Below are 10057 nucleotides of genomic sequence, written 5' to 3' on the forward strand. Positions count from 1 at the left end.
GCTTACTGAGAGATTGCTGCATGGTCCAAAGCTATCACCTGTAGTAAGGCACAGACACTAATTAGAAACAACTGCACTAGAAACGCAGCAAGCCATGGAAGTGGCTGAGTTTGAGGAGCACTTCTAAAATTACACTGCTTAAAGAGGATGAAACTACTGAGCAGACAAGCGTACACCATCCACAGAGTCACAGATGAGCTGTGCTTGATTCAGAACCCCCAGTGAAGTACTGGGAAGACATCACAGGGGTCTGGGCGTTTGAAAGGGGATGATGTGACCAGAGGCAAAGCATCAGCAAGGGGGACAGGTGACAGAGCTCTCTCTGTGCAACCTGCTGGACTCTGTCCAGCGCAGGTTTGCAATGGACACGGGTCCACCTCAAGGTGGCTCTCCACGACCTCTGAGAAGTGACTTGATGCTGGTCGGAAGCAGTGACTCGGTGGGCAAGTACTAACTGGCAGCCTAAGCTGAGATGTCAGAGACTAAAAGGACTTGGGAAGTGATATTTTATTTAATATTCAGAGCCTATTCCTTCATAGTGGGAAAATTTGTTTTGCTATTGCTTGGTTTGCTGAGAAACAGGTTCAGATCTGAGTTCAGCAATCATACACATTTCACACAATTAATTTTTAAAGGTACACTCAAGCTCATGTTACTATCCAAATTAGATCTACTTTTAATAATGTTTAACTGAAAAAAAAATCCCTACTTGCTGGAACAACAAAAAAAAAATTAAATGGTAGACTCATAAGACGATACAGCCCAGAAGGGACCTTAGGAGGTCTCCTGCTTGCAGCAGGTCACCAGAGAGCTCAGACCAGGCCTCTTAGAACTTTGTCCCACTGGGGCCTGCAAGGATGGACCCTGCACAGCCTCCCCGGGCAGCCTCCTCCACTGCTTGACTGTCCTCAGGGGGAAAAGGGTTTTCCTTATACCCTGTCTGAGCCTCTCAGTTATGTTTGTGCCTGGTGTCTCTTTTGTCCCCACTAGGCATTGCTGGGAAGACGCTATCCCTGTCTTCTCCATGGCTTTCCTGTAGGTTTTCGGGGGCTGCTGTTTGGTGTTGTCTGCACTGTGCCTCCTCCAGGCTGAACCAGCCCTGGTCGCTCTGCCTGCAGGCAGGACAGTGCTGCAGCCCTGGACACCTCCGTGCCCTCATCTGAACCTGCTCCAGTTCACTGATGTGTTTTCTCTACTGGGGGTGGCAAAACCAGACAAACTACATAGCTGTTGTCTCACGAGTGCTGAGCAGAGGGGGATTATCACCTCCCTCACCCGACTGGCCACGCTGCTGTTCATACAGCCCAGGACATGGGGACCTTTCCCTGCAGCCGGGGCCACTGCTGGCCGTGCCCAGCTCGCTGCCCACCGTGGCCCCAGGGCCTTCCCCACAGAGCTGCTCCCCAGCCTGGGCTGCTGCAAGGGCCGTTCCTTCCCAGGAGCAGGGAATCTGCATTTACTGAAACCGTATCGATAGAACTTTTATAACCTTTTTTTTCCTGTTTTAATTTCCCCCTCTGCACTGCTTGGACTGTCAGCTCCAAGCCCAGACAGCATCTCCCCGTCACTGCCCGGTGGGTGAACCCCCGCGGCCACCGCTGGCTCGGGCGGCCGGACCGGCGTGTGCCTGCGCCCCGCCCCCACCGCGCGCCCTCCCCACGTGGCCTCCAGGCACGAGCCACCCGCTCCTCCTCCCCCCCCCCCACGCTTCCTCGCCGGCGCGCGCTGATTAGCATAATAATAGTCCCCCCCCCTTTCTCTCCTGCCGGCCAATGGGAGCCCAGGAGGCGCCGCCAGCTGCCGGCGCCGCAGCCGCGCGGGCTATAAATAGGGCGGCCGGCGAGCTGGTGCCTCATAGCGCTGTAGAGCTCTGTGCTAAGGGGGTTTTCGGAGCTTTTGCTGCCTGCCGCGCTGTGGGGACTCGCTGCTATGACTCTGGAGGAGATCCACGGACAGGAGCCTGTGCCTGCGGGCCACGACTGGTAGGTCCGGGCGGCGGGTGGGCCGGGGATGCGGTGTGTGGCGGGGGAAGGAGCAGGGGAGCGCGAGGCCGCCGGGAACGGTTGCGGCGCCGGGCTGACTCTCCGCTCTCTCCCGGCGCAGGATGCAGGGCGCCGGCAAGGCCCTCCACGAACTGCTGGTGTCGGCGCAGCGCCGCGGCTGCCTCACCGCCGGCGTCTACGAGTCGGCCAAGCTGATGAATGTGTAAGTACGGCGGGCGAGGCTCGGGGGGCGCCTGGCGGGGGCTGCGGGGCCGTGTGGCGCCGTCCGCCGGGCTCAACGTGCCGCTCCTCTCCTGCAGCGATCCCGACAACGTCGCGTTCTGCGTGCTGGCCGCAGACGAGGAGGACGAGGGGGACATCGCCCTGCAGATCCACTTCACCCTGATTCAGGCCTTCTGCTGCGAGAACGACATTGACATTGTGCGGGTGAACGACGTGGCCAAGTTGGCGGCCATCGTGGGGCCCAGCGAGGAATCTGGGGAGCCACGGGACCTCCACTGTATCCTCATCACGGTGAGTGTCCTGCGGGACAAGGGTGCTGATCGGGGCTCTGGCCGCCGGGGCTGTGCTTTTGCTACTGGCCTCTCTGCATGGGACAGTCAGAGCCTTTTGGGGTGGACCCATCTTCCTCTGGTGGTCAGATCCTCTTCTGAGCGAAGAGAGGGGGCTTGGCACTTGCTGTACAGCAAGTCAGCTGAGTAGTAGTAGTAGTAGTAGGCAACACTTCTCGTAAATATGGATTTCCTCTCTTGTCCACAAGGGTAATGTCTCTGCTCGCTGCTTTGTCTGTGTCAGGACAAATGCCTTGCTTCCTAGTCTAATGCTTCTGTAAATATTGTGATGACCTCAGCTGGCCGGCAGCACTAATGATGTGCAACCTTTTTCTTTTTGGCAGAATCCAAATGAGGATGGCTGGAAGGACCCAGCTCTAGAAAAGCTGAACTTTTTCTGTGAGGAGAGCCGAAATGTAAATGACTGGGTGCCAACAATCACCCTGCCTGAGTGATGGTGACCCAGTGCATTGAGAAGGCTGAAATCTTTGTTGCATTCTAAGCGTGGCATAGGTTCACCGAAATGTGCAACAAGCTGCTGATTCCATGGATTAGCCTGGTCAAGAGACTGGATTAAAGTCACTCAGACTGGCATGCAGTGGGCTCTTACAGAGGAGAAAGAGGAGAACAGCTCGCCTCACCAGTGAGCCCCAGTAGGCTGCAACCGTGGAGAGGCTGACATACCATGGAACTGAAAGAAGTGCTGCAAGTTTCCTGGTTAAGTGGAGCTGTTTCAGAAGGCAGAGAGAAGGTTGGGGGAAGTGGGCCAAAACTTTCCAGAAGGACTGGACAGAGTACTGTAACTAGAAACTGTTGGTTCTGTCTACAAAACACAGAGAAGACTAAGTTTCAATATTTTATGGACTACTAGGGACTGGTTACTGAGACTCCAAAGCGGGCAGACTTCAACAGGCCTCTTGGGTCACTCTGCAGAACTGGTTTAATAATGCAATAATTTCTATTGAAATATTTGCTGCTATTGAAGCTTTCATAATAAATTTTTGACAATTAATACCTGGGAGTGTCTCGCTTACTGGGTGGGGAGGCATGTTACTGAAATACCACTGATGTTTTGCTTATGTGCTGTAATCAAAGGTACACTCCACGGTAATGGAGCTATTGTTCAAATACTTTCTCTCCTGGGCCAGCTGAATGAAGAGCTGTGCTGTCCAAGTTGATAATTCAACCTTTCACCCTCCTGCAACAGCTGCTTATCGCAACAGCTTGCAAGACTAAGGAGCTGCATGCTTAATGAGCTCACTTATTGTAATAGGTGGTCTTTGTAGTCTACTGAAGGAACACAATACATGTTAGAAACATGGATTTTTGAAATAAAGACCTCCAGTAAATTGCATCATTAGTTCTTAAATATGACTCGGTAAGATACATTCAGAGCTGCAGCGTTCCCACTTGACAGAAGCATATTAAACACAATGGGGGGCTGCAAAACTCCTTAGATGTCAAATACATCTAACATTTACTTTGATTAGAATGACATTGTTAAATCTAAAACTAGCTAATAGTGAATAAACATCACATCTGCCACAAGCTGATCTCTGATTGCCATATGCTGTGACAATAGAAGCTGTCACTCCAGAAGCCAATTTTGCAAAACCTAATTGCATGACAACTCCAAATTAAATCCAAAACAATTTAAGGATTGTGGCCTTTTTTTAGAGGTCCTGTCAGGGAAAGTTAATATGAGTGGGCTGATTTGGCCCTGTACTAAGAAGGAAAACACCACCCCATTTGTGTGCACAAGCTATGTATGTGTGCTTCAGTACTTGACATTAAAATGGCATAGTAATGGCCCCCTTTCCAGAAAGCAAGAAAGCTGAACTACTCACTTCCTCTGTAGACACTAAAAATACTAAGTTTTCACAACTACATTTCCTCTAAGCTGGCTTGCAGTGATTGACAGTAGCATTTGCTGAAAAGTGGTCATTTCTGCATGGGGTATCTTGAACAGTTGTGGTTTCTGGGAAGCTGCTTGCTCTTGGTTTCATTGTTCCTGATAAGGGCAGTTCAAATGCAGCTCCAGCATTCCTGGAATATGCTCCCTTGTACAGGACTTACTGAGGTCTGCTTGGCCTCTGTTACTGTCGTGAGAGGCTGTAGGATGGCCACTTCACCAGAATTTAGGCTGAAGCAAAAACTATAGGGGCCTCAGACCTCTGCAACTGTTCCTTCTTAAGGATTAACCGTTCCTGCTTAAGATAGAGGAGTTGCTGCACAGCCTGTTTTTCTACTTAACCTGCACTCATCAACTGGTGTCTGCTGTAGGACTTTGAGAAAAGTCACATGCAGGAGCTAAGGGAATAAACAACTTTGGCAGCTGTCATAACAGAAACTGCCTTGAAGGTAATTGCCTTGATACACAGAGAATATCAAGCCTGGATGTTTCGTTATACATTTTTACAGTTTTCCCTTAACGACTGCAGGTTTCTTAATTTTCAATGGTTTTACAGCTAAGAAACACATTTCTGTTCTTTGCTTCAGGCCTAATCTGTACTCAGAGCCAAGAACAGATTAAAGTGAACTGTCCTGAAATCAACTTTTACATAAAGGGTAAGGAGTACTTCACAGCCTTGAGTGGTTTAAACAAAAGCCTGAGAAGATCGAAGGAAGTTCTCAAACACATATATAATTAAACTATAGCAGAGGAGAAGTGTGGCTGATTTTTTGGCTGAGACAGTAGGCTATGTTACTATGCTATGCTAGAAAGTTGTACCTGGTAGGAAGCTTAACTTCCCAGCTTTTGTGGAAGAAATGTATTATGCAGCAAACAATGAAATTAATGAGGCAACACCAAAGTACTGTTGCCTCTAGTTCCTTAGAAGACAGCAACCTGACCTTCACCTCCCCAGCAGTCTTGTGAAGCTGTAAGCTGTGCCTCATGAGAGGTTCACAATTTCTTATTTTAGGGATCCATACAATTCTCCTGAAATCCCTTCTGGCTCAATGCAGATACACTGTAACACAAATAGTGTTAAACTGAGTTAGCCTGCAAATGTTATTAATACGGCATTGCAACTGAAGGCAGCTGTAACTTGCAAATTATGTGCTTCTGCAAATATACGCAACAATCAACACTACTTAATGTAGCAAAAATTCAGCAGCTGGTATCTACTGATACAAGCAGACTTAATCTTTAAGTGCTCAGATATATAACTGTGCAAGGAGCAACTATATAGTTATTAAAGACAGGCAACAGACTTGGCCGTTACTGGCTGTGGTGGGGACAGTTGGTGGGGAGGTGTTGGTTGGCTCACCAGATGTCCGGAGTGTTTTGTCAGGTATTGGGGGGATCTAGAGGGCATGGACAGTAACCTCTGGTGTCTGCAAGCAGTGTGCCCAGGTACCTCACCTTCCCAGCAAACAGAAGTGCCTGGGACAGGGGCACCGTGGGTTTGCAGGGCTGACAAGGACTGCTGGGACCTCTGCAAAGTGCTTCCAACCCAACCATGCTGTGTGGTCTCACAGGCTGGCTTGCTTTGTGTTGTGGTGGGACACATCAAGGCACTCTGGGGAAGAGATTTAGGTTAGTAGCTATTAATAATAAAGGTGGTTCTCCAGGACATGAGGTAGCCTGGCGACAGAGCAGGAGGTGCAGGACATGGAGCAGAGTCACAGAGTGGTGGTGCTTCTGGTTCTGCTTCTGAGGGTCTGCTTTCTATCAAGCCCTTCACTTGTGTGCCACTGGGTGATCAAAAATGTGTATTTAAATATTATAAACATAGACGTGTTGTGTAGTCTATACTTCTAAGTACATTTTTTTAATGAAGTGAGGTGTAAAGTTTCATTTAAAATTTTTTGAGAAATAGGTTTATGTTTCTCTGCCTGGTTATCTATTTCACCATCTAATAGTGCTGGCTGAAAGGAATTTCCCCTTGTATGCTACTTCCTTCTCTTAGTGGTGTTTTCTTCCTATTACACTTCTGCGCATCACTTTACTTTTCTCTCTCTTGTGGTTATAGATGGTGATCTCTTTAGATGCCTGATGCTTTTAGTATATGCTATATTGAGTCAAGTGCCGTATCATCTTATCAGGATATATACACATATTGGCACACAGGGTACAGTTGTTGTAAACAATGCTTCCTCTTTGCTGTTGAGTGGGAAATACAAAAAGGAGTCTAATAGAGTATATTAGAAAGAGTCAGGCAAACTGCTGCACAGAATAATGTTTGCATAAAATCTCTGTATATGCTGGATGATCAGCTTGAGCAGCATTTGTAGCACTGGTTGCTCAGGAAAGGAGCACTGACGTGCCCTCTTTGAGCCCTGGAGTTCTGCAAACTGAAGGAGTTTCAGTCACAGGTGAAGGCTGTTTGAATTAATGCATGTTCTGCAAGGAGAAGATCTTTGAAAAAATACTAGTGGCAGAAACATGCTCTAGCACCACTGTCTGACACATAAGGGAGACTCGGTTCATGTCAGCAAATCTATCAACTCTGACTCTCAAATTTCCTGTCATCAGGAGTAAAGAGCAGTGTGTGCCCAGGTTAGACCATGGCAAGTATACAGATAGTGTACGACTAGTGGAGTGAATGTCATCACACATGTGAGCAAGAAAGATTTGTGGAGAAGGATGTGTGAATATTGTGTTCCTTGTATTGACACACATTGTGGACAGCTGTGCTCATGCCTATGCATCCACAGGGCCTCATTCATTGCCAAGCATCAGTGGCAGAAACTGAATTTGGCAGAGGGATGGAGCTGTACAGATAGTACAGGCGCCTCACCAGAGCCGGTCTTTCCACAGGGTTTTATGAAAACTGCGTCTCATTCCTGCTCATTCCTTATCCATTTCATCATGGCAGGTGTGATTTGCTCACTTTGTGAAGTCTGAACATGCAATGATAGGATATTGGAAAAGCTGAGTTAATACTTTGTGCGTAATTATTTCATATTGAATGAGTGAAAACTCCTACTGTTCTTTATTATGCTGCAGTAAGATACGCTTATACATGGTACTCTGAATACTGCAGTGTGTGAAGTATTAATTTGAATATATTGGTGTCTTTAAAAGTATAATCAGATTCCAGACGTAACAGTTGTAGTGGCTACAAAGTCTCCTCCAATCTCCAACTGCACTGGCATTTGATTAGTTTGCCATGCGTATTTTCTGATTTTAATGCAAGGAAGGAAACAAAATTATATTCTTCTGTATATTAAATCCTTTCTGTAAAGCTGACTTTACTTTGAAATCATGACTTTGAAAAGTTATTATGAATGCATGCTGCTGATTCAAAACTAGTTTGTGCAACTTTCTATTTTTTTTTTTTTCTCCTTTGAAAAGATAGCTACAGCTATATAACAGGAGGTTTACTGACTGAATGAATATCTCCTTTTTGCTACAACTGATGAGAAAATCCTACTCTTTTTCCAAGACAAACTGTTGTGACTCTCTGTAGAAAGTCCCACATGTTATAATCCATTGTAGAATAGGGTTAAAATTTAACAAAGAACACCCAAGATCAATTTCAGTGTCAGAAGCCATTTTGACTGTCCCCACCATGAAGTTATGAATTTTTAGGATGGTGAATCTACAATTTGCTTCCTACTCCCTGTTTCAGGGCACCTAAGCTATAGCAGCCTAGCTTTCACATCCAGCTGAAGTCAGCAGGAAGCAATGGTGCTTAGTAATGTCTATTTAAATGCCTAAAAAAGTAACTACGTCCAAAAGTTTCTAATTTGTCTTCCAGAAACACAGCACTTCTGTTAGACGCCTACCAGGTACTAGCTACAGCTCCAAACCATCGGGTTATTTAGCTGTATAACCATAAACTTACGTACCAGACTTCAGGCTTTACTCTTCTGTTTGAGAATGTGTAGCATAGGGCACAGCTGCATAAGTGTTTTAAGCTTGGATCAGTTGAGTGGCTGAAGTGAGTCTGTGGATCTCTGCCTGCTAACCTGCTTTGGTTCACATGGCAGAACAGACTTGAAACATGCAAACAGGATTTCGCTTGGGAGAAACCAAGCCAGAAGACATTCTCTAAGTACCTACTAAGTACCTACTCCTACATTTATACACTCCTAACATTACATTCAACCCTTTGAAGGCAAATGAGAGGCTGATGTGGCCCCTAGTAAAAATGAGTTTGACACCTCTGCTCTAAGTGATTGGCCAATGCTTTCCAGCTGCTACTGAGCCTTCAGTTCATGGGACCACACTTGAGGTACAAACAGCACAATTATTTGCTGATTAAGAATAAATAGGCAGGTTTTGTCAATAAAAGAAGAGAAATACGTTGGCCTGCTTTCCACAGAAGAAGATATTTTAGTGTAATACACATACTGATGTGTTTTAAACAATTGCATGCTCTTGAACTAACAGGGTTAAAAATCTGCTTTGGCAGCAACCTGCTGAACTTAATTGTTTCTGAGGCAAGAACGATGAATGGGATTATTTCTAGAAGTGATTGCCAAAGTGGTGGGTTTTTTTTGTTTTGTTTTTTAATAAGCCAGCACTGCCCAACTGGCAGCATTGGAATGGCTTTGCTTGGCCCGTTGCCTTTGTGCCTGAGGAGCAGGTGGCTCCATGGGACATGAGTAGTGATCTTGCCCCACTGCCATGCCACCCCATAGGATAGCCAGGGCACCTTGTGAGCCCTGTGCCAGCCAAAGCAGGGACTGTACCCAGTGTGGAACCTGTCCTCTTCAGTTGCCACTCATTATACAGCCGGACCTTCTTTGTAGGTACAATGGTATGCAATACTTGCGGATGATTTCCAGATGATGTAAGGATGAATAGGATGGTACCCCAAGAGAAAGATACACATCAATATATGAATCACTGGATTAAATTGTTACAATGTCACAAAACATTTTTAAAAATATAGATAAGCTCAAGGTGATGCATCGTCTTGCATGGTAGGAGATAATAGCTACTGAATGGTAGACTATGAAATCTTACACCAGTGCCAATGTCTATTGCTGTTGTACAACATTTCTGTGCTTTAAATTTGCCTATGTTAAAAGCAAACTCCTTACTGTAAGCTGTTTTTCTGGATCAAAAAAATGCATACTGTCATTATAAATGGTTTCTATAGGTGGTTTCATGCTGTTGAAGGCATGCTTGTGGAAAGTGAGAAATGAAGTGCAAGCTAGTCGACGCAGTGTAAAATAGGATGTTAAAGCACATCACTTTTTCCAAAGTATCAATTGTATCCTTCAGTAATACAGATGTTCTCTGTCTTACATACTGCTCTGTTTATGTAGCACTATAAAGTCCTTCAAATAAAACTGCTGAAGAAGAAAGTAATAACAGGCACTGCATGGTTTGTACTAAATGACTGTGTCATTTGGACACTACCACTCCTGGAGTGCTGCAGGGGAACAACAGATGGGCTGTGCGCAGCCTGTCCTGTTTGGGGTGGGAACCGCTCACCCCCAGGGATGCCAGGCGCAACCTTGCATTGACCGACCGCTGCCTCACTGAGTTGGACTGAATTGTGCAAGTTTAAAAACAGGTGCTTGTTTGTGCTTTGGGGCCAT

The 10057-nt window shown here is 46.4% G+C and overlaps 1 protein-coding gene across 1 annotated transcript; it reads left to right on the forward strand.

Annotated features, from left to right (window-relative positions):
* The first annotated feature begins 1841 nt into the window (after positions 1-1841).
* GADD45G (growth arrest and DNA damage inducible gamma) lies at positions 1842-3566 on the forward strand. Its single transcript, XM_082074842.1, has 4 exons — positions 1842-1982; positions 2104-2205; positions 2303-2516; positions 2899-3566. The coding sequence occupies exons 1-4, from the start codon at positions 1930-1932 to the stop codon at positions 3007-3009; spliced, it is 480 nt and encodes a 159-aa protein (XP_081930968.1). The 5' UTR covers positions 1842-1929; the 3' UTR covers positions 3010-3566.
* Positions 3567-10057: the final 6491 nt, after the last annotated feature.

The sequence above is a fragment of the Streptopelia decaocto genome (genome assembly GCF_964273445.1).
Source record: "Streptopelia decaocto genome assembly, chromosome: Z".
Taxonomy (NCBI): domain Eukaryota; kingdom Metazoa; phylum Chordata; class Aves; order Columbiformes; family Columbidae; genus Streptopelia; species Streptopelia decaocto.

Coding starts and splice junctions, on each gene's coding strand:
- GADD45G (XM_082074842.1), top strand. CDS start 1,930: ATGACTCTGGAGGAGATCCACGGACAGGAGCCTGTGCCTGCGGGCCAC. Junction 2,206..2,302: donor TCGGCCAAGCTGATGAATGT/GTAAGTACGGCG, acceptor CCTCTCCTGCAG/CGATCCCGACAACGTCGCGT. Junction 2,517..2,898: donor TCCACTGTATCCTCATCACG/GTGAGTGTCCTG, acceptor TCTTTTTGGCAG/AATCCAAATGAGGATGGCTG.